Source organism: Pleurodeles waltl, chromosome 5 (assembly GCF_031143425.1).
Source record: "Pleurodeles waltl isolate 20211129_DDA chromosome 5, aPleWal1.hap1.20221129, whole genome shotgun sequence".
In the NCBI taxonomy this organism is placed as follows: Eukaryota; Metazoa; Chordata; class Amphibia; order Caudata; family Salamandridae; genus Pleurodeles; species Pleurodeles waltl.
The window spans coordinates 102,427,465-102,451,987 of record NC_090444.1 but is presented as its reverse complement, the minus strand read 5'-3'; the positions used below and the strand labels follow the sequence as shown (position 1 = coordinate 102,451,987).

Here is a 24,523-nt window from a genome sequence, read left to right as displayed (position 1 = left end):
GGAGTTGAATCATCAAGTATCATCCAGATCGGCCCAACGTGGCATTTTAAAGATTGGTGACTTTTGACCCTTTTTTTTATCGAGTGGAGTACGTGGGGTTCTGTCACTTTTTCTGAAATTGCCCACAGGGCGAGCCAAGCAAGGAGGTTGAGTTAATTTTTCCATGGAGGGGGTGTGTTTGGCACCTCCACCCAAGCCTCCTCATTGGCCCAATTGGCCCAGTGACCCCATCCTCCATGCCAGGAGAAAGGGGGGAGCGCCATTACACACACCCTCAGTAGTGGTGGGCTTGCCCTGCTCCTCATGCTGATGTCTGGGGGGATCAGGAGGCCACCACAAGCACAGAGATTCCTGCCCATAGGAGCGGGAAAGGGAGAAGAAGCTGTTGGCTCCCATGGCCACAGGCTTAAGGGCGGGCCCTGCAGGAGCCAGCAGGGCAGCATAGGAGTGGGCTCCTTAGGCTGCTGCCATTGTTTGGAGCCATGGGGTGCACAGGTGGGACCAGACAGCCCCAACCAAAATAAACCACAAAGAAACAGGCAATCCGGCAATGCAAAAGGCAGCTGCTCTTCCCGGTTCAGCAGGGGGGCCACTCATCTGATATTCACTGTTCCAGGGTGGAGGATCCCATACTGCCCTGTGGAGCGTCATAATTTGCATACCTTTCTCCTCTTGTGGTGGCCTCAGGATGGCAGGGGTACCTCCAATGTTGAAAATAAAACGTGGGGGTCTGCAGGAGCACAGCAGCTCCCCTGAGGAGTTTTAGAAGGACTGACCCTACTTTGTGGGGTCATGGAAACCAGGACCCTTCAGGGATTTGTCTAAATTTTTCAAAGCAATTCCAAGCCTGGAGCTTCTGCTCTACAGCTGGGAGTGCAGCACCCTCATAAGGCTTGTTCTATGGCTGCATTTATTGTGGTCTGAAGGTGTATAAAGAAAATACATATAATGAAGAACCTTCTAGGGGCTGAAACTATGCTTGAATTTAACGTGATGAGAAAGTTATGCCCTTAAAGGGCTGCTTTTATGATTGTACTTTCATGGTTTGAAAGTATATAAAAAGCACACTGACACATGTTATGTTCATTATTAAATGTTTTATTGATATAATAGTGTTGACAGTGATTACTGATCAAAGTGAATATGCTTTTATTAACATTAATACGAGCAGTATTGATGATTGCATTTACATACAACCTGATGTCTTTAAAATATGGTTTGTTGATACTGAACCTTTGACCAAGCCAATGGACTTAACTTATATGTTTTTATGACCCTTTAAGAGGTCAAAGCAGATTATGTAATGTCATCTATGGTATTTTCCATCTGACTAATGTATATATTTGTACCTTAGTGTGTAGTTAGTAGTCATGTGCATAAATGTACTTTTGTTTCTCTAAAGAAAGAGCTATGACTGGACAATCAATTATTGACAGTTATTGACTGCCAGCAAATGGTGATTACTAACCCACACTACCCTCCAGTGAGTAGGCCTTGTCTGCTCTGCTTTGCTACCCTGTGAGAGTCAAGCACTATGATGGGGTGCTAAGGAGAAATTGTGGACCTGTTATTTGTGCAGATCACACAACCAATAGCCAAATTTCCTGCAGTGAGCATCAGTTTTCAGAAGTGGGCAGCAGACTTAGCGGTATTGGTTTCTTCACACTTGCTGCCCCACTGAGAGATTAGGAGATAGGAGGCTTTCAACTAGTGGTGTCCTTGGCCATAGCGGTAGTCAGGAAGAGTGGCTTCATCATGATGGGGATGTGTAGTTGAACAGCAATAACAGGAGCACCTCCAGACTTCAGAGCAGTTGTCTAATAATCCAGTGAAGCAGTTGGCATAGCATGCACAGGATACCCATGGCTCATTGGAACAGATACAGGGATAGCTACGCCAGTAGCCCCAGAGTCTCCTGGCTCACTTGTCCACCTAAAGTACAATATGCGAAACTAAGTGGGCAGTCCGTGCCTCGTCAGTTTGTTGTTTTTTCGAGCACCATCTAGTACAGACCTTATTAACATTTTCGGAGTACTGATTTCCACAGGCACCCAATCTCCCAGTTGTAGATTAAGACAGACTCCAGTCACGCAAAGCCTGAACCTGGGAGTGGAAGGTGTTGACAATGGAAATCAGTTGTTTGCTATACTTAAGAGTCACATCATCATCCAGGTGCAAATCTAGTGAAGCTGGAGACATTGGATGAGTATAACCAAGTATTTTTGGGTGTTCTATTCCAATTTCATAGGGGTTTAGTTTTGTCTTTTGATTGGAAGTGTCAAGTGGCTCATAGTGACATTGTGCCAAAGGTAGAACGCCAGGACACTTAAGTCCTGTCTCACTACAAGTCTTTAGTATCTTGTTCCTCCGGCTGACAAAGTTTGGAAAGCACGATTAAATTGTTGATTCCTAAAACCTTGCATAGTTCTTGAGCTTGTCCCTACATACTCCAACTGGGTCCATTTCACCAAGCACTCATTTTATTATCACTAGAACATCTTGTAATTCAGCAAGATACTTTAAGTGCATGAGGGCCTCAGCAATCTGGGATAAATGAAAAATGACTATGTAATTGGGTAAGGAAGCAGAGTTTTTATCAGTTGGATCAGTGAAGACTTTCCCTTTAGGCACCTCATGTAGTGCACACTGATAAGCAGCACATCTAACAATAGCAACTCTAGATAGTAGTTGTGAAAAAACAGTGCTTTCATCAGTGTCCCCTCTCTTTCGGCATTTGCCACTACTAAATACTGTTTTTTTGTCTCTGAGCGTGCCCTGAGCTCTGATAAACAGACCCAGGGCATGTGCTCTGATTAAAAGTATATGCAAATTAGGCATAATTATAATTGCCATGACAACCTACCTGTAAGTCCCTAGTGTATGGTAGGACATATAGGTGTAGAGGCCTAATAGATTTAATGCACTCAGGTGTGCACTGCTGTGGTGCCTACTGTCACTCTAAAGCCAGCTCTGCTTTGCAGGCTGCTTTTAAAGTGAATTTATATGCAAATTCAGCTTTGGAATTAAAGGTACTTCCAAAGTCTCAAACTACCCTATTTTTATATATACGTCACCCGTAAGGTCTCCCCTAAGTCCTCCAGGGGTAGGGTGCCTTGTAACTATAATCCCGGAGAGTATAAAATATGTTTTATATGCCCTGGTGACAGAAAAACTGCCAGTGTCATTTATCCCATTGTAGTACAGTAGCTCTATAGGTTAACATTGGGAAACTTTATTAAAGAATAACGTTCTCTAGAAATGGGCTACAGTTTCCATTCTTGGACTTAAAATGATAGGATGAATCCAGAAATTTGCCACTGTTGGATTTATTATAACTATTGCAGAAAATAAGTTATAAAACTTGATTTTCTGTTAAGCCAAAATCCAGATCTTCAGCTGCTCTTCTCTGATTGGCCAGCCTCTGCCAGGATGCGCCAACCTGCCTCAGTGAGGTGTGAAGTGGCCTGCATTGAGGCAATAGGACATCTGCTGAGGGAAGATTTGCAAGCTGCAGAGCAAAAGGCAGCAAGGAGGCTGGTTAGCCAAGCTGGTCTTCAAATGGAACATGAACCTTAGGACAGAACACAGGCCCACCCCTTCTTCCTGCCACTCCAGCCAGATGGGAGCCCCAGTGATTAGCTTAGCAGAGGGGCTGGAAGGAGAGGACAGCTAGGCCAGCTCTTAACTCCAAGGAGGGATTTCCTCCATCTTGATTTTTGGAACAATAGTGCATCTTAGTATTGATTTCACATGAAGTGGTCAGCCCAAATGTTGGCAGCCTGCAACCCATTGGCTGTCCAGCTCAGGAACACTGAACAAATATGACAGAGTTGCCCAGCAAATCAGATCACTGCCTGTAAAAATCAAGAGAAGGACCCTGCTGGAACCCCTGGTCTGCACCCCAAGAGGACAGCACTCCTAAGGACTGCTCTGCTGCACACTTTGGAACTACAGCCCCAAGGACTTTGCCTTTCTTCAAAAGAATTAAAGATGGACTCCCTGAAAGTAACAGGTGCAAAGAGCTACAAAAGATCACTGCCTGAACTACAAGGAGAAGAAGGTCTGCACCCTCCATGCCTGGAACTGCTGCTTACTGAGGAACTACAGCTCAAAGTACTTTGCCTGACTTCAAGAATGAAGGAGTGGACTCCATGAAAGAAACAGGTTAAAAGAAGATCACCTGCAACATCCCCATCAAGAAGGACCCAGTTGAAAACCTTCACCTGGACCTTTGAGGTGCATTCTGGGAAATGTAGTCCCAACATTTTAAGGACCTCTCAGAGCTCCATAAGGTGACTGACCCATTGACGAGAGTCAAGCCACCGACCTCAAACCGCAACCCGGCCTGAATTTCAGGTTCATTCCACTGAAGTTCCAGAGGTTTTTCCGTTGATGCCATATCCAGGAGTTGACTGGGAGCCCGCGCTGAGCCAAGCCGATGACATTCCGATGACATTGCATCAAATCCCACCCCGACGAAGATCATCGCAATATGGCGAGAGAAAAAGCTCCAAAAAAGGACTAAGTCTGAAGGTAAAACTGTGATGAGGCCTTCAGATCAGTGTATCTGTGCAGGGCTCCATTGTGGTTAGCCTCAAATTGAGACTTGGTCTGGGTCAGGTGTGACCAGATGTAGGCGGTTGGTGCTATTGATTATTTAGCTCTAGAAAGCACATTTTTGATTTAATCTTAAAAAAATTATGTCTACAGTTCCCTACATTGAATTTTTGGTGTTTTGGTGTAATTTTAAAGATAAACCTATTTCCAATTTTTATAAATTGGTGTTGGATTTTTATTGTGTGTTGTGTCTTACTTATTTGATGTATTGGTGTTTTTAAATGCTTTGCACACCTGTCTCCGAAGTTAAGCCTTCCTGCTCATTGCCAGCTACCCAGGGTTGAGCAAGGGATCAATTTACTGAGACCTTGACTGGTCCTTATATTGTGATTGTGACCTTATTACTAGTTGTGGGTACTCATCAACCCCTACTAATAAACCAACAGCAGTTGAAGAGCATCACGCAAACCCCTTATATAGGACACATTTTTCATAGGTAGTCATGTATACATGAGAAAGCCTTAATGACTTCAGAGAAGCCCAAAGTCATGGGTGACCCCGAAGGCATACTTTAAATCAGTGACTATAGTACCAATCTGTTCAGTTACTTCAATGTAATACACATTCAATAGGCAATGACTTTCAACAATATCATATAGGGTATGAGTGAAGGCTGTAAATAGTATTCCCATATTGTTTCCAAGACAGTCAACAAATATCACAAAGCTATTTTTAAATGTTGCTCTTGCAGTCATAAAATTATATAAAAACTACATGGTTATAATACCATAAATATATATTTGTGCATATAAGGCCACTTTAATCCTGTCACCTTTCTAAGCTAGGCTTCATACGCAAATAGTTTCGAGATTCAGGTGCAATTGACTTCAGAGCACCATGCCTCTCCTCAACGAAAATTCAGACAATATAGTTTTCCGGCAGCTTACAATTGGTAAATCTGACCAATAAAAATTATCCCTATATGTTTGGAGCATGGCAGTGGGATGCAGGGCCAGGTGGTTCAGATTCATGACAGGTTTTCAGGATAACCACCTGTTAGACCTGACAGCCTTAGGGTAGTCACCCCTAACTTTTTGCCTGCCTCCCTCCACTTTGTGGACACTGTTTTTGCTGGTTTATAGACTCTGCGCACTTTACCCCTGCTAACCAGGGCTAAAGTGCATATGCTCTCTCCCCTAAAACATGGTAACCTGGAATCATACCTGATTGGACTATTTAATTTACTTATAAGTCCCTGATAATGTGCACTACCTGTGCCTAGGGCCGGTAGATTAAATGCTACTAGTGGGCCTGCAGCACTGGTTGTGCCACCCACTCAAGTAGCTACCTTAACCTTGTCTCAGGCTTGCCATTGCAGGGCCTGTGTGTGCAGCTTCACTGCCACTTCGACTTGGCATGTAAAAAGTACTTGCCAAGTCAAGAACTCCCCTTTTTCTACATATAAGTCACCTCTAATGTGTGCCCTAGGTAACCCCTAGAGCAGGGTGCTGTGTAGGTAAAAGGCAGGACATGTACCTATGAAGTTATATGTCCTGGTAGTGTCAAACTCCTAAATTCGTTTTTACACTGCTGTGAAGCCTGCTCCCTTCATAGGCTAACCTTGGGGCTGCCCTCATACACTGTTGAAGTGACAGCTGCTGATCTGAAAGGAGCAGGAAGGTCATATTTAGTATGGCCAGAATGGTAATACAAAATCCTGCTGACTGGTGAAGTCGGATTTAATATTACTATTCTAGAAATGCCACTTTTAGAAAGTAAGCATTTCTTTGCACTTAAATCCTTCTGTGCCTTACAATCCACGTCTGGCTGGGCTTGGTTGACAGCTCCTTGTGCATTCACTCAGACACACCCCAAACACAGGGTACTCAGCCTCACTTGCATACATCTGCATGTTGAATGGGTCTTCCTGGGCTGGGAGGGTGGAGGGCCTGCTCTCACACAAAGGACTGCCACACCCCCTACTGGGACCCTGGCAGACAGGATTGAACTGAAAGGGGACCTGGTGCACTTCTTAGCCACTCTTTGAAGTCTCCCCCACTTCAAAGGCACATTTGGGTATAAAACAGGGCCTCTGCCCTACCTCATGAGACACTTGCTGGAGAAGAAACCTGAACCAGAAACTACATCCTGCCAAGAAGAACTGCCTGGCTGCTCAAAGGACTCACCTGTCTGCTTTCTACAAAGGACTCCTGCCTTGCTGTTGCCCTGCTGCCTTGCTGAACTCTTGTCTGGCTGTGAAAGTGCTCTCCAAGGGCTTGGATAGAGCTTGCCTCCTGTTCCTTGAAGTCTCAGGACCAAAAAGACTTCTCTCTTTTACTTGGACGCTCCGTGCGCCGAAACTTTCGACGCACAACTTGTCTCGCGGCGAGAAAAACGCCGCACTCCGACGCTGATCGACGCAACGCTCTTGGGACGATCGAAGATCCGACGCACGGCCTCGCAAGGACAACGCCGCCCGACCTCTAAAGGAGAAATCGACGCGACGCCTGCCGTGAGATTGTAATCTCAAAGCGCAGCCCTGCAGATCGAAGTCTAGAGGAGAAATCGACGCGACGCCTGCCGTGAGATCGTAATTTCGACGCGCAGCCGGAGAACAAGCAGGAAAATCCACGCACAGACCCGGGACATCTGGTAATCCCCGCGATCCACAGAAAGAGACTGTCCGAGCGCCGGAGAACGACACCGACTTCCCCGCGTGGAAAATAACGACGTAAGTCCGTGTGTGCTGGGGAGAAATCGACGCACGCACCCTTTTTCCACGCACCTCTTCTCTGGTGGCCCTCTGAGGAGATTTTTCTACTCCCAACCAGGTACTTGTGCTTAAAAGAGACTTTGTTTATATTCTAAAGCCTTAAGACACTTTATATCACTGTCCTGGGATATTTCTACAATTTTCCATTGCAACTTTATTCTTTTGACCTACAATTATCCTGATAAATATTATATATTTTCCTAAACACTGTGTGGTATATTTTTGTGGTGCTATATGGTGGTATTGTATGATTTATTGCACAAATACTTTACACATTGCCTTCTAAGTTAAGCCTGACTGCTCGTGCCAAGCTACCAGAGGGTGGGCACAGGATAATCTTGGATTGTGTGTGACTTACCCTGACTAGAGTGAGGGCTTTTGCTTGGACAGGGGGTAACCTGACTGCCAACCAAAAACCCAATTTCTAACATTGGTGATCAGCGGTGAGGATAGGACTTGTATTTGTGCAGTAACATACAGTAGCTAAGTATTTCACTACCTACCCACAGTTGAAGGTCAACTTGGTTTTTATCTCTTTTTGAAAACCTGATTTTTTTCCTGACAATTTTCAAAAACTAAATCCTCACTCAACATGTCTCTGACTGGGTCTCAGACAGGGGACTTTGACCTAGTCCAGTTGGATACATATACGGTCAAACAACTAAGAGGATTCTGCAGGGCACTGAGGGTACCCACCCAAGGGGCCTCCAGAAAGGAGGACTTTCAAGTGGCGCTGAGGGCCTGGGCAGAAGCCCATTTAGAGGATGATGAGGAAGAGGAGCCAGAAAATGGCACCTCAGAGGAATTTTCACTATCTGTGGATGGTGTTACCACTGCAATTGTGCCCCCTTCCAGACCAGGGAGCAGTGTCTCTATGCAAAGCCTGACCGCAGAGGAAAGGAGAGAGGAAAGGGAGTTCCAATTGCAAATGGCAAAACTGAAAATTGAGGCTCAACAGGAGGAGAGAAGGGCAGAGAGAGAAGCCAAACAAGCTGAGGCTGAAAGAGCAGCCAAACAGATTGAAGCTGAAAGAACAGCCAAGCAAGCAGAAGCTGAAAGAGCAGCCAAACAAGCAGAAGCTGAAAGAGCAGCCAAACAAGTGGAAGCTGAAAGAGCTTTGGCTGAAAAGAAACTATTGTTGGCTCATGAACTGAGTCTCAAGGAGCTGGAGATCAAGGCAAGACAGTCTGAATCCAGCAATAATGGTGGCAGCATACAGACAGGACCTGCTGGAGAAAAGAAGGTTTGTATACCCAAAAATGTGGTGCCCAGTTTTGTGGTGGGAGATGACATAGATAAATGGCTAGCTGCTTATGAAGTTGCACTAAGGGCTCATGAGGTTCCTGAAGGGCAATGGGGGGTAGCTATGTGGGGTTATGTGCCGCCATTGGGGAGGGACACACTTCTCACACTGGATCAACCTGATCAAAACACATACCCACTTCAGAAAGCCATTTTACTTGCCAAGTTTGGGCTGACCCCTGAGGGATACCGTCAGAGGTTCAGGGACAGCACCAAACAACACACACAAACATGGGTAGATTTCTTTGACTTTTCCAGTAAGGCACTGAATGGATGGGTGCGGGGCAACAAAGTAGCAGATTATAAAGGTTTATATGACTTGATTCTGAGAGAGCATATGCTTAATGTTACTTATACAGATTTGCGCCAGCACCTAGTGGATAGTAAGCTGACTGATCCCAGGAAGCTTGCTGAGGAGGCGGACCTCTGGGTTAGCACCAGAGTGTCCAAGAAGGTACCTGGGGGGGACTCCCACAAAGGTGGTCAGGGTTCCCAACAGAAGAAAGAGGGGGGAGATAAACTTGCAGATAAGGAACTCTCTAAAGGCCCCCAAAATAATTCCCAGGGAGGGGGTGGCAACCCTTCCTTTTCCAAATTTGGGAAAAAGCCAGGGACATATGACAAGTCAGGGAAACCTAGCCCCAAATGCATGGAGTGTTACCAGTATGGTCACTACAAAGGCGATCCACAGTGCCCCAAGAGGGCACCGTCCACTACCGGACAGGCACCTGGGTTGACTAGTGTAGCGCTCGGGGGGAGATGGACCCAAATAGCTTTGGGGAGCAGGTAGAGATTTCCCTAGTGTCCCTGGGAGAAGGAGAAATGGTGCCCAAGGCCCACATGCCCAGAAATACTTACAAGTACCGGCAGTGGGTCACCATTGATGGGCAGAAGGTGGAGGCTCTGCGTGACACAGGAGCCAGTATGACTACTATCAAGAGTCAGCTGGTGTCAACAGAGCAGATAGTACCTAATACATTCGACCAGGTCAGAGTCGCTGACAATCGTGAGAGTCACCTACCGGTGGCTCTGGTTCCCTTTGAGTGGGGGGGGGGGTCTCTGGTACTCTGAAAGTAGCTGTGAGTCCTGCAATGCCTGTAGATTGTCTGTTAGGCAATGATCTTGAGCACACTGCTTGGAAAGAAGTGGAGCTCAGGTCTCACCTGGAGATGTTAGGGATACCTGAGTGGGTCTGCATGACCACACGGTCCATGGCTGACCGAGAGGGAAGTCAAGGGCATCTGGAGCCTGGAACAATGGCCCAGAGAGCTGCCAGGAGGAGGGACCAGGGGTGCGGGAAACCGGCCCCAGAAGTTCCCACAGTGGCGGACGGGGCTCCTGAGGAGGAGGCTCCCGAGCCAACTGGGGAAGACATTGCCGCCCTAGGTGACTTACCTGAGCTTGCTGGCTGGCAAGTTGAGGGTGGACCCACCAGGGAGGAATTCTGCAAGGCGCAGAAAGAGTGTCCCACTCTAGAAGATTTGAGGAAACAAGCCTCAAACCAGGCAGCAGGCGACGCCTCTGGCGATCACCACCTATATTGGGAGAAAGATCTCCTCTACAGTGAGCCTAAGGTTCCGGGCTTTGGGGCAGCACGTATGCTGGTGGTCCCCCAATGTTACCGAACCTTCCTACTGGGTCTGGCTCACGACATTCCCCTGGCAGGACATTTGGGGCAGGGCAAGACCTTTAACAGGCTTGTCACCCACTGTTATTGGCCCAAAATGAGGACACACTCAGATAAGTTCTGCAGATCCTGTCCTACCTGCCAGGCCAGTGGTAAAGCAGGAAAAAGGGTTAAAACCCCCCTGATTCCACTTCCTGTCGTTGGCACCCCCTTTGAAAGGGTGGGCATCGACATTGTTGGTCCCTTGGACCCCAAAACTGCCTTAGGCAACAGGTTCATCCTGCTTTTGGTGGACCATGCCACCCGTTACCCAGAGGCAATCCCTCTGAGGACCGTAACTGCACAGGTGGTGGCCAGAACCCTGATGGGGATATTTACCCGTGTGGGATTCCCCAAGGAAATAGTGTCTGACAGAGGCACTAACTTCATGTCTGCATACATGAAGTCTCTGTGGGATGCGTGTGGTGTAACTTACAAGTTCACCACACCCTATCACCCCCAGTCTAATGGTCTTGTGGAGAGATTCAACAAGACCCTGAAAGGCATGATTGGTGGCCTCCCTGAGGCCCTGAGGCGTAAGTGGGACGTCCTCTTACCATGCCTTCTCTTTGCTTACAGAGAGGTCCCCCAGAGGGGGGTAGAGTTCAGTCCCTTTGAACTTCTCTACAGGTACCCTGTCAGGGGACCCTTAAGCATTGTCCAGGAGGGATTGGAGAAAGCTCCAAAGACACCCCCTCAGGATGTGGTCAGCTATATGTTGGCCCTCCGCAACCAGATGACCCGCTTCTGGAAAGAAGCCCAAGATAACCTTGAGGCCAGTCAAGAGGTGATGAAACAATGGTATGACCAGAAGGCCACCCTGGTAGAGTTTCAACCTGGAGACAAAGTGTGGGTAATGGAGCCAGTAGAGCCCAGAGCTCTCCAGGACCGCTGGTCTGGCCCATTTGAAGTAAAGGAGCGGAAAGGGGAGGCCACTTACCTAGTGGACCTCCAAACCCCTAGGAATCCCCTAAGGGTGCTCCATGTGAACCGACTAAAAGCTCATTTTGAGAGGTCGGAGATCAACATGCTTCTGGTCACAGATGAAGGAACGGAAGAGGAGAGTGAACCTCTTCCCGACCTCCTCTCTGCCCAAGAAGGTGATGGGTCAGTAAGCGGGGTCATTCTGTCTGACTCCCTGACTCTAAATCAGAAAGGAGACTGCTATGAGCTGTTGGAGCAGTTCTCCCCCCTGTTCTCCCTTACTCCTGGACTGACCCACCTCTGTGTTCATGATATTGACACTGGTGACAGTCTCCCTGTGAAAAACAAAATTTACAGGTTGTCGGATAAGGTGAAGGCCAGCATCAAGGAGGAGGTCTCCAAGATGTTGACTCTAGGGGTTATTGAGAAATCCAGTAGTCCCTGGGCCAGCCCAGTGGTGTTGGTCCCTAAGGCTACTGCCCCAGGTGCGAAGCCAGAACTCCGGTTCTGCGTGGACTACCGGGGTCTCAACTCAGTCACACGGACTGATGCTCACCCCATCCCCCGAGCTGATGAGCTCGTGGACAGACTAGGCGCTGCCAAGTTCCTGAGTACGTTTGATCTTACCTCAGGGTACTGGCAGATCGCCCTGACAGAGGGGGCCAAGGAAAGATTCGCATTCTCAACCCCTGATGGCCATTACCAGTTCCGGTTGATGCCGTTTGGGTTGAAAAATGCCCCCGCTACCTTCCAACGGTTGGTTAACGGGGTCCTAGCTGGCAAGGATGCCTTCTGTGCAGCCTACCTGGATGACATAGCTGTCTACAGTTCCAGCTGGGAGGAACACCTGCTTCACCTCAAGGAGGTGCTTCAGGCCCTGCAACAGGCAGGTCTGACCATCAAGGCCAGTAAGTGCCAGATTGGGCAGGGTTCCGTGGTGTACTTGGGACACCTAGTGGGTGGTGGCAAGGTGCAGCCACTCCAGGCCAAGATTGAAACTATCAAGGCCTGGCAACCCCCACGAACACAGACTGAGGTGAGAGCCTTTCTAGGCCTCACAGGATACTACCGCAGGTTTGTCAAGGGCTATGGTACCATTGTAACACCCTTGACAGAACTCACTTCCAAGAAACAACCTAGGTTGGTGAACTGGACAGAGGCTTGTCAGAAAGCCTTTGACGCCCTGAAGGAAGCCATGTGCACGGCCCCCGTACTCATGGCCCCTGACTACTCCCAGGAATTTATCGTGCAGACAGACGCTTCAGAGCATGGCATAGGGGCAGTCCTAGCACAGCTGTATGAGGAGGGCAGAGATCAACCGGTAGTCTTTATTAGCAGAAGGCTATTACCACGGGAACAGAGGTGGAGTGCTATTGAGAGAGAAGCTTTTGCTGTGGTCTAGGCACTGAAGAAGCTAAGACCCTACCTGTTTGGGACTCACTTCCGGGTTCCGACAGACCACAGGCCCCTCAGATGGCTCATGCAGATGAGGGGTGAGAATCCAAAACTCTTGAGGTGGTCCATTTCCCTACAGGGGATGGACTTTACGGTGGAACATCGCCCAGGGGTTGACCACGCCAATGCTGATGGTCTCTCCAGGTACTTCCGCCTTAGCGATGAGAGCTCCCAGGAGGTCGGGTAGCTCTCCCCACTTTCAGCTGGGGGGGACACATGTTAGACCTGACAGCCTTAGGGTAGTCACCCCTAACTTTTTGCCTGCCTCCCTCCACTTTGTGGACACTGTTTTTGCTGGTTTATAGACTCTGCGCACTTTACCCCTGCTAACCAGGGCTAAAGTGCATATGCTCTCTCCCCTAAAACATGGTAACCTGGAATCATACCTGATTGGACTATTTAATTTACTTATAAGTCCCTGATAATGTGCACTACCTGTGCCTAGGGCCAGTAGATTAAATGCTACTAGTGGGCCTGCAGCACTGGTTGTGCCACCCACTCAAGTAGCTACCTTAACCTTGTCTCAGGCTTGTCATTGCAAGGCCTGTGTGTGCAGCTTCACTGCCACTTCGACTTGGCATGTAAAAAGTACTTGCCAAGTCAAGAACTCCCCTTTTTCTACATATAAGTCACCTCTAATGTGTGCCCTAGGTAACCCCTAGAGCAGGGTGCTGTGTAGGTAAAAGGCAGGACATGTACCTATGAAGTTATATGTCCTGGTAGTGTAAAACTCCTAAATTCGTTTTTACACTGCTGTGAAGCCTGCTCCCTTCATAGGCTAACCTTGGGGCTGCCCTCATACACTGTTGAGGTGACAGCTGCTGATCTGAAAGGAGCAGGAAGGTCATATTTAGTATGGCCAGAATGGTAATACAAAATCCTGCTGACTGGTGAAGTCGGATTTAATATTACTATTCTAGAAATGCCACTTTTAGAAAGTAAGCATTTCTTTGCACTTAAATCCTTCTGTGCCTTACAATCCACGTCTGGCTGGGCTTGGTTGACAGCTCCTTGTGCATTCACTCAGACACACCCCAAACACAGGGTACTCAGCCTCACTTGCATACATCTGCATGTTGAATGGGTCTTCCTGGGCTGGGAGGGTGGAGGGCCTGCTCTCACACAAAGGACTGCCACACCCCCTACTGGGACCCTGGCAGACAGGATTGAACTGAAAGGGGACCTGGTGCACTTCTTAGCCACTCTTTGAAGTCTCCCCCACTTCAAAGGCACATTTGGGTATAAAACAGGGCCTCTGCCCTACCTCATGAGACACTTGCTGGAGAAGAAACCTGAACCAGAAACTACATCCTGCCAAGAAGAACTGCCTGGCTGCTCAAAGGACTCACCTGTCTGCTTTCTACAAAGGACTGCTGCCTTGCTGTTGCCCTGCTGCCTTGCTGAACTCTTGTCTGGCTGTGAAAGTGCTCTCCAAGGGCTTGGATAGAGCTTGCCTCCTGTTCCTTGAAGTCTCAGGACCAAAAAGACTTCTCTCTTTTACTTGGACGCTCCATGCGCCGAAACTTTCGACGCACAACTTGTCTCGCGGCGAGAAAAACGCCGCACTCCGACGCTGATCGACGCGACGTTCTTGGGACGATCGAAGATCCGACGCACGGCCTCGCAAGGACAACGCCGCCCGACCTCTAGAGGAGAAATCGACGCGACGCCTGCCGTGAGATTGTAATTTCAACGCGCAGCCCCGCAGATCGAAGTCTAGAGGAGAAGTCGACGCGACACCTGCCGTGAGATCGTAATTTCGACGCGCAGCCCCGCAGACCGACGCGCAGCCGGAGAACAAGCAGGAAAATCCACGCACAGACCCGGGACATCTGGTAATCCCCGCGATCCACAGAAAGAGACTGTCCGAGCGCCGGAGAACGACGCCGACTTCCCCGCGTGGAAAATAACGACGCAAGTCCGTGTGTGCTGGGGCGAAATCGACGCACGCACCCTTTTTCCACGCACCTCTTCTCTGGTGGCCCTCTGAGGAGATTGTTCCACTCCCAACCAGGTACTTGTGCTTAAAAGAGACTTTGTTTATATTCTAAAGACTTAAGACACTTTATATCACTGTCCTGTGATATTTCTACAATTTTCCATTGCAACTTTATTCTTTTGACCTACAATTATCCTGATAAATATTATTTATTTTCCTAAACACTGTGTAGTGTATTTTTGTGGTGCTATATGGTGGTATTGTATGATTTATTGCACAAATACTTTACACATTGCCTTCTAAGTTAAGCCTGACTGCTCGTGCCAAGCTACCAGAGGGTGGGCACAGGATAATCTTGGATTGTGTGTGACTTACCCTGACTAGAGTGAGGGCTTTTGCTTGGACAGGGGGTAACCTGACTGCCAACCAAAAACCCCATTTCTAACACCCCCTATATATGTAAATTAGTTATATTTACATTACTGACGTCCTATTCAAAAATATTTTTTTGTGAGTTGGTTTGACTTGGTTTATGCATCAGAATTTCTGCTAGTATTTCACACCTACTCATGGAAGAACGCTTTGTGAATAGGGCCCATTGTATGCAAATCCATATGTTGCTGATTAAGAGAGAAATCTGGGATGGACATACATTTACACCCCTTATTCAGTGGCACAACATGGTTTTCTGTATTAATGAATAATTTTGCTCTGGAAAACATATGAAGCACCATTTTCCCTGTGTTTCAATCCTGCATACCCTATGTTTGCTGCTTCCTTAAAAAAGAGAAGCAGAATAAGATTATTTCTCAAACATAGAGTTGCCTTCAACATTCTTGACGTCCTATTCAAAATTATTTTTCTGTGAGTTGGTTTGACTTGGTTTATGCATTAGAAGTTCTGCTAGTAATTCACACCTACTCATGGAAGAAAGCTTTGTGAATAGGGCCCATTGTATGCAAATCCATATTTTGCTGATTAACAGAGAAATCTGGGATGGACATACATTTACACCCCTTATTCAGTGGCACAACATGATTTTCTGTATTAAGGAATAATTTTGTTCTGGAAAACATATGAAGCACCATTTTTCCCTGTGTTTCAATCCTGCATACCGTATGTTTGCTGCTTCCTTAAAAAAGAGAAACAGAATAAGATTATTTCTCAAACATAGAGTTGCCTTCAACATTTAAGAATAGAACAAACATATGTTAATGCACTTTAGACATGTTACAGAATATGAAGCAAGCCTTCCTTCATTGTATTTGAAGTATTATGAACTTTTACTGCTCACACTATGCTTCACTGGCTGCTTATCACATTTTTCTTTTGTAATCTGCGTGTTTATGTATAGTGTAATTAGGATGAAGTAACTAAAGTATTCTTATGTAGTACAGTACATGGCTGTGAGGGATTTTATTACAGAGCCACATCACCATTGCAAGTTTTGTCTATTACAGACAAGGGTGAGAAGGAAAATATGCTTCTGCAAGCAATTGAAGAAGAGAAGGAGAAATCCGAAGAAGATCACCGAGCCATGCTGGATAGCCTGGAGGCAATCAGGCGTAACCAAGAGGTGAGTGGCTAGTGTTACTCATATGTCAGCTTAATTTGGAGGTTTTAGGTCCTAGTTCTGTCATGTTTTTAAAATGCATTAAATAATTAAATAGTCCATTAACGAACAGACATAAATGCACACACAGCACCACATGCGGTGGATGCTTATCAAAATGTGCTGGTGTCTACAAATATGTGCTGGTGTCCAGGACCAGCAAACATTGGCACAAATTAAGCACTAGAGTGAGCCATGTAGTAAAGTATAGGGTTTCATAAATGGGTAGTTCAGTAAAGAAAATATCTAGTTCAGCTTTCCATTTATTAATGTTAGGGCCCACTGGATTTATCTGGTTTTGAGCAATATCTCTATTTACTCATCATCTACAATATTAGGATGGACATCTTAAGGCTTAGGTCAATCGGCAAACCATTGTCTGTTGTAGTATGTTGATTATAGCTTCCCAGAAAGGTCAGATAACTCTGTGGGACCAAGGTGTGTGCATGAAATGTCCCACCTCAGATATGCGACTCAGGCAAGATGGGTCGGGCTACCTAGCATTCTCTTTAGATGAGGTTGGGTCATGCAGAAATGTTGAAGATATTTAAATTGTGGTCAGGACTATGAAGCATTGTCCTTAGATGATGTGGGTCAGGTATTTAAAATGTATCAGGCAATACCTAATTGATACTGTGACTTCACTGTGAGCCATCAGAGAAAAATCCTGTCTTCATTCTCCAAAGGAGCCAAGTCTGCCAACCAAGCCAGCCTTAGTTTATTAAAAGTATTGGCATAATGATTATTATTAATTTATACAGTAACAATATTTTCCCCTTCACCAGCATTTGAGTCATTGTCAATTAGGCTTCATGTGGGCTGAAATACTAACAAGGTACAGCACAAGGGGGGTGGGATGGGGGGAGTAGAAGAATCTGTAGTTTTCAAGGCCCATTTCCTCTTGCAACTCTTCAAAGGAATTCATTATATTGGATCTTGCGTTAAAGCTCACGGCTGAGATGTCCAGTTTAGGGCAGCAACCTGAAAGAACTGATTGCTGAGCCATATTGCAGTCTCAACTGTATTTTTGTTATGCAATTGTATTTGAGTGAATAAGATCTTCCAAGTATTAAGTACCTGTTTTGCTTTCACTAAGGACCGAGCTGACAAAAATCTCTGGAATGCACTTCTTAGTTTAAAGAAGACATTGATTATTACTTCACCACCAGGTTCCTGAGAAAGGAGATTAGTAGGTTGGAGGCACACGTTTAACAATAGTCACAGCAATGAAAGGAAGATATATCAAAGTGATTCTCTACTGCAATGTACACAGAAAATATATGTGGTTATATTATAGAATAATTGCAAAGCAAAGAAAAAAGTCAAAATTCATCACCATAGGGCCTGTCACTGGTCTTCATGTTTCTCATGCCAGCAAGTTGATGACCCCTGTTCAACTGCGAGAACGAGTCTTCCACCCTCACGGGATGTCAGGCATTTGATGTCCAATCCTGACTGAAGTCACAGAAAATTTCCCTCGCTGCTGCCCAGGGACACCTTTTATAGATTAAATAATCATGGGGAAAAGCCTTCTGATAGGCCCTTCCCTCTCAGATGTGAATTATTCAAAAATGCTGGCTTGTTTAGGTAAACCTTGACAGGAATGTGTTGCAAGCTGGCCATCATTCCGAGACACGCCTCTCAAGGTCAGACTGTTTTCTGCACTAAAGAAAAACACAAAATATGTGCTTCCTTGCCATGCTATCGTGTTCGGGAAGAGAAAATACAAAAAACACAAGCTTAGTTTACCATGTGGAAAAACACAGCTCATCTGCAATGTCTCAACTGCAATATCTAATGCCACGATAAAGCCAATAGGTAGCTAAACTGAATACAAAATGTAATGTCTAACGCCATGATAAAGCCAATAGGCAGCTAAACTGAATACAAAATGTAATCTGTATCTGGTGAACACTGAACAACTAATATGCACAGTGGTGAAACACAAAGTCAGTGGTCAAACATACTTATTTTCACTACAGTACCACTACCCACTGGTGACCAGGTCAATGCTTTGATGATGTTTGCCTCCATAGAGGTGGTATAGAGGACAGAGGTTATCTGGAGCTCACAATTCTGACCCAGAAACAGGATCTGTGGCAGGCCATGTCTCCAAGGAACACAACCTATATCCATTCATTAATAACAACAACATGTATCCAGTTATTAATAACAAGTAAGTGCTCAGCCTCTATTAGGATGTTAATCCTAAATTACTGAGTCTACCATTGTATGTGAATGTGCAGTTTTTTACCATGTCCACGTGAGGATTTACACCCTCAGTATACAGTAATGAGGGGGAGGCCAGCAGAGAAGGGGAAGGGGAGATTCTCTGCTCCAAGATAGGGCATGTCCAGTGGACTTTTAGCAATTTTCCAGTATGGAAAGGCAGCGTCCTATTTAGTTGGATGGATATCACGAAGTGCGTTTGTAAGGGTTGAAGATCACCTTCAGAGGTGGATGCTATTTGCTACTAGCCAAGAGAGGGATTAAGTAGCCTGACCTTAGTGGCTGTGCCACGTATGAAAATACTTTAGTCAAGGATTTAAACATGTATCCAAATTAGCCTGTACAAAACTGAGAAGCAGGATTAGCTCCCACACTGAAATCAAAGGCCTCACTGTGGGGGAGGGGAACGAGGTTACTTTATATTAAGCTTTCCAAGTCTTCATGTAGGCCACTTCTCTCGTACCAATAATATGAGTCTCATTTGACTTTTACATCTTGGGCATGCATCTAGGCGATGACATTTGTTTATGTTGCGATAATTGCTCCAAATGTTCCTTTTACCCCTCCGTACACACACCTGGAACTGGTTCCCCTGTAGTCCTGTCCACGTGACCTGTGCTCATATTAGCTGTAGTGTGGGTGCAATAATGTATGTTGGTGTAGGGTTTGACCTTTTTTAGGTTGGCTTGGAGTTTATCTCAGGTCCACTGCACACAGCTTTTCACTCAGTTTGGGCACCTTTTTGGGCTCGGTCTCAGCATTTCAATATCCTTCTCTCCACTGTGGTATTCATTTTGGGGAGGAAGTGGGGTTTCATTAGGGCTAGTGTCACTGTACTGGGGCCGTTCCACCAGTGTCTCATTCCACGGCGTTGCCACACTCCAGTGACTGCTGCTTGGATCTCGCATTGCAGAGAAGAAAATGGTGGGACCTGTGGCTTCTGTGGCTACTAGCTGCACAACACAACAGTGAGCCAGGCAGATACCCCCAGTGCATAGCTCTTTCTTCAGGTGTCACGCAGCCTACCATTCACCTTTAGTCCACCAGGGGTAAGCATCCTGTAGCAAGCTGCAGCCATCTTCCCTGGTATCAGGCCACATCTGATGCAAGTCTGGTGATTTTTTAGTATTCTGGGTACAGCACTAGTTAACGTGGCAAGTCTGTATAGAACACAAAATCCATATTCAGTTTTTGCTTTTTTTGTGCATGTATTTCGTTGTACAGCTTGGATGATGCAAGACTTTTAGGGTGCAGTGTGGAGCTTTGTTTAATCCCATCAGCCACTTAGCCAACAGGCCACACCAGCTAAGGGTCTCTACTTTTTAATAAGTGAATAAGTTAACAGGTAGGTGTTATTATGGTTGCATGTCTTCATTTTGAAACAAAGGCCCTCACTAGGACCTTGGCGGTCGGTGCAATAGTGGTGGTAGTGCCGCCAACAGGCTGGAGGTACATACCGCCATATTATGACATTGGCGGTTTGGCAAACCGACCGCCACGGCGGTAACGACCACCGGGCTGGAGAGTCTCCAGCCCGGCGGCCATCACTAGTGATGGCCGCCCACAGCAATATGACCCCGCCCACTGCCATGGTTTCCGTGGTTTTTGTACTGCCCAAAAAACCATGGCGGTAGGCACTATTAGTGCCGGGGAATTCCTTTCCTGGCTCTGATAGGGGTCTCCCCCGGCCCCCTGCCCTGACCCAGATTCCCCCCTCTCTCTCTCCCTCCCGTCCCAACAGAAACACACATACACACACGGCAAAACACACGCATGCATACATCCATGCACACACATACCCACACACACTCACATACATACATGCACACACGCATTTACACATCACAACATACACGCACACTCACATTCATTCATGCGCGCATGTATCACACACGCCCCACACCCGCATGCACCCACACACCCAGACAGAAACACACACACCCACACACACAACACCCCCACCCCCTCTCCTGTCATAGCACTCGACTTACCTGCTTGTAGGGGGTCCTCCGGCAGGAGACCGGACACGGCAGCAGCGTCCGCCAGCGGAACACCGCCAGGCTGTACCATGTGTCATGATACGGTCGGTGGCGTTCTACTAGCGTGGCGCTGCTGCTAGCAGCAGCGCCACCTTACCGCCAACTGCCGCCATGACCGTAGCCAGAATTCCACCAGCCTTCTGGCAGAATTCTGGCTACGGTCATATTATGGTGGACGGTAGGTAGCCACAGCGACGGTCTTTTGGATGCTGTCACTGTGGCGGTAGGCAGGATTTCTCACCAATGTTATAATGAGCCCCAAAGTATATGAAGAAACTAGTCCTGATTTAAATATTGATAGATGGGTTACTCCGCCACAACGGTGACGTTTGTCCCTTCCCCGGAAATCTAAATTCCATCATTTCCTATGGGGTTTAGATTTAAGAGGAAGGTTTATACATCACTATTGTGACGGAGTAACCCAACCGTCATTATCTAATTCATGCCCAAAGTCTTTATTTACAATAGGATATCACCAACACCTTCCTATGTTTGTCAAAGCCAACTGTCAGCATGGAATTTTCTCAACATTTTAAAAGGGATAGATTCGGGAAATGTAATGAAGGAGGTGAAGCTGGAATATACTAAGTAACAAGGATTGTAAATCATGCAATGGAAAAGTGAGCCCAATAGCCATTGGATAGAAGCAGGAAAAATACTAAAATACTCATGAAATGAGAACACAACTCAATCTCTTCGTTTTGGCAAACATTTAATATTGCTCTAATCCTTAAGCCACCCTCAGGTTTTCTATGACTTGGTTATTTGGACTTGTTATTCATATGGGGTGTTAAGTTTAGGGTTTGTGGGTCCTCACCCCCATAAACTTAAAGTACTATGGACAAAGGATGTAGAACAAAGACATTTTTTACACGCAAAACAGTTTTTTTTTATTTGAACCATGTCCCCACCTGCCATTTCATATTTTGCCTCTATCCCCCACCATGGAATTGGTCATACCTCCTTTGGTACAATTCTTATGAGAACCAACCCTTTTCTTAACTGATGCTACTTCAATAAAGCATACATCTAAACCCCCACTGTCTTTCATAAATAGTGGTGCCTTACGCATTCTTGCACCTCTTCCTCTTGCAAGATTTTATGCAAAGCAGTGTGAGTAGCAGCACCCTCACCATTTTGAGAGTTTCCATCCACTGAAACACCACCACTTAAGGATCTGTAACAACTTGTTGAGGATGAAGTAGAACAACACAGTTCTTGTTCCATATCCTACCATCATTAGTCGTGATGCCATTCTTCACCACCTTCCTCTCCTTAGAAGATTTAGACCATGGTTGACACCCAACTGGTGCCCTCATCTTTACCACATACCCCAGAAATACTTTGCTATTTTTTACACATTTTCTTTTATCAAAATACTTCCTCCTGTCATTCTGACGTTTTAACTATTTCACTCTCCACTCATTTATGCCATTAAACTGTAATCCTTTACCCCACTTCATCCAACCTAGACACAGCATAGTGTTCGCAAGTATTCCTTTGAAAAGCTCAAATTGTGTTTGCCCAGCAGTAGCATAAGGGGATGTCTGTAATTCTGTCCTTCAACACCATTCTCAAATCCAGATTGTTGGTCCTTGCCAACTGTATGCTTTCGTATTTATTCATCCTCTCAACTGCACCCTTGATTTCCAAATTATAGATTAAACATTTTGCTGCGCAGAATTCCACAGTTTTAAAAATGACCCTCTTTTTCACTTGAGCAAAACTAAAAGACCATTATACGATAAAAAGGAGCTGGGATAACCTTCCCTCATAAATATTTCTTCCAGAAAGGTTATCATACTAGAAATCAAAATAGCACATACACACACAAGTTCTATCTACCTAGTATACAAGTCCATTAGCACAGTGAAATATGGGGTGTGATATTCTCTATGCAATGGTCCCTTCATATGAATGGCAACCTTATCTCAGAGAAACTTTGAGAGTTCTCTACATATCATGGCAATCCACTTAGTCCTCAAAACCTTGTCACTCAGACTACATTGAACACGATCTCTCACCATAAGTTCAATTATACCCATGTTAGTCAAACACTCTATTTCTTTCTGTACACCATCTTCCACACTAAGAGTCACTCTTTGCACGTTGGCCACATGAGTTTTGGCTGTACACCTTAACTTTATGTGATGCTGATAGCCTGTGAGACAACCCAACTGATCACCTAAACCTCCTCAAATTCCTTATCAAAATACACCATTCCACTTTCAACCTCATTAACTTGAACATAGGGATCAACATTTAGGTACAATGTCTTCCCCAACAATCTGTGATGAGGGCATCCAAACACAAAATCTCCTTTATGTGAAACATACACTTTTCCTGCCATCATTCTTCCACCAAAGTCAATGCATGCCATGAAAAACCCAAACTTAGGAACTCCACCATAACCAAGAGGAGAGACATCCATCTTGTACAGTCTTACCTTCCCCTTGAAATGGTCACCAAATGTATTCTTAGAGACAGTAGTGAGATGTGGACACACATATTTCATGGCTAGATATACCCCATCAATTTGTACACTTTCAGTGGTCTGCTCATCTTTGCTCTCACCAACCAACACCTTTCCCCTCTTGCCAGACCTCTTTCTTCATTTTACTTTTGCAGCATTTTGAAAAGTGTGCTTTTGTACCATATGAATTACAAGGCGCCTGCATGGCTGGACAGATACTCGCATTAGTCTTGTGAACTGACCTTCTACACCTAAAACACATTCCTTTACATTTCTGAGACCCTTTGTTTTCTAGGACATTCGTTTTAGATTTCTCACTACATTCTCGAGACATATTACCTTTTCTTCCTTTTCATAGATAACATTATTTTATTCCTACTATCACTCAATTCATCTACACATTTCAGTATGTGTCTGAGGCGTTTGACTATACCGATCACTTTGTCCAAAGGTGGCTCAATCTTTAACCATAGCTCCTCTTAGATCGTACCATTAAAACATGTCAACACAAATTGATCATGTATTCTCTCAACTGTCGCTCCCCCGAACTTATAACTTGATGCCACCATCCAAAGCCTCATCACAAAATCTTCCACATATTCTTCTTTACCCAGCTCTCTCAACCTTAAATAATAAAGTCCCATTATAATGCTCACCCGTGAAATATAATGATAATCCAGTTTTAGTAGGCAGATACCATACTCATTTAACATTCTCTACTCTGTAGCACTTAGCTCTGCTAAGTTATTTAAAATATCCTGCTCCTCCCCACCTAGGCAGTCCAGCAAAATAGAGTATTTGCATTTCACATTTAAATTTGTACCACAAACTCTTGCATAATTTGCGAACGTTTTTCCACTTCTGCCATATATTGTTAGGTTCTCATGGATTACTTAAAAATGGTAAAGGTGTGACATTCTGCATTTTACTTCTATTTTGTGTCTCCACAAATTAGCTAGCAATCACTACCACTCAAGATCACCCCATCACAAAGAGACATTCATAAAATAAAAATATGAAAAGGTGTGCCCATTACCCCACAGTACCTTCAAGGGGAAGCTGTCAACGTTTGAGGTTGTACCCATGTCCTGATTCCAAAACGCACTCAGAGTTCCGAACAGATTACTCTCACAATGGTGTGTCTATCACTGAAGTTGATAGGCTCCGCAGATCATTACAGTGCCATACAGATTACTCCCACAATAGTGTGCCTACCACCAAAACTGACAGGCTCCACAGATTGCAACACCTTTTAATGGTGCCACTCCTCTTTAAGCTGCTTCAACAGGTGTGCCTTTCACCATATTGATAGGTCATGTAACATCCAATACTATTTAATGTCTTAAGATGAGGGCCGTGTGTCATCACAAGCAGCCATTTTTTACACCTCATCCATCACTGAGCCCTGTTCCAACTGTCACGACTTAAACATCAATATTCTCTTTGTCCACAGTGCGAGAATGATTAGCATACTAAAGTTCTTATACAGGACACCCATTTGTCATCCCACACCTTCAATCATTAAGGTTTTCCTTAGGATGTCAATCAGAGTGC

The 24,523-nt window shown here is 45.6% G+C and overlaps 1 protein-coding gene across 1 annotated transcript in view; it reads left to right on the top strand.

Moving 5' to 3' along the window:
• The window catches only part of LOC138295417 (clusterin-like), a 271,036-nt gene that overhangs the window by 95,757 nt on the left and 150,756 nt on the right, over window positions 1-24,523 (top strand). The window contains exon 3 of the mRNA XM_069233707.1: window positions 16,077-16,192. Coding sequence (XP_069089808.1) covers window positions 16,077-16,192 — 116 coding nt within the window. The remainder of the gene's footprint in view (window positions 1-16,076; window positions 16,193-24,523) is intronic.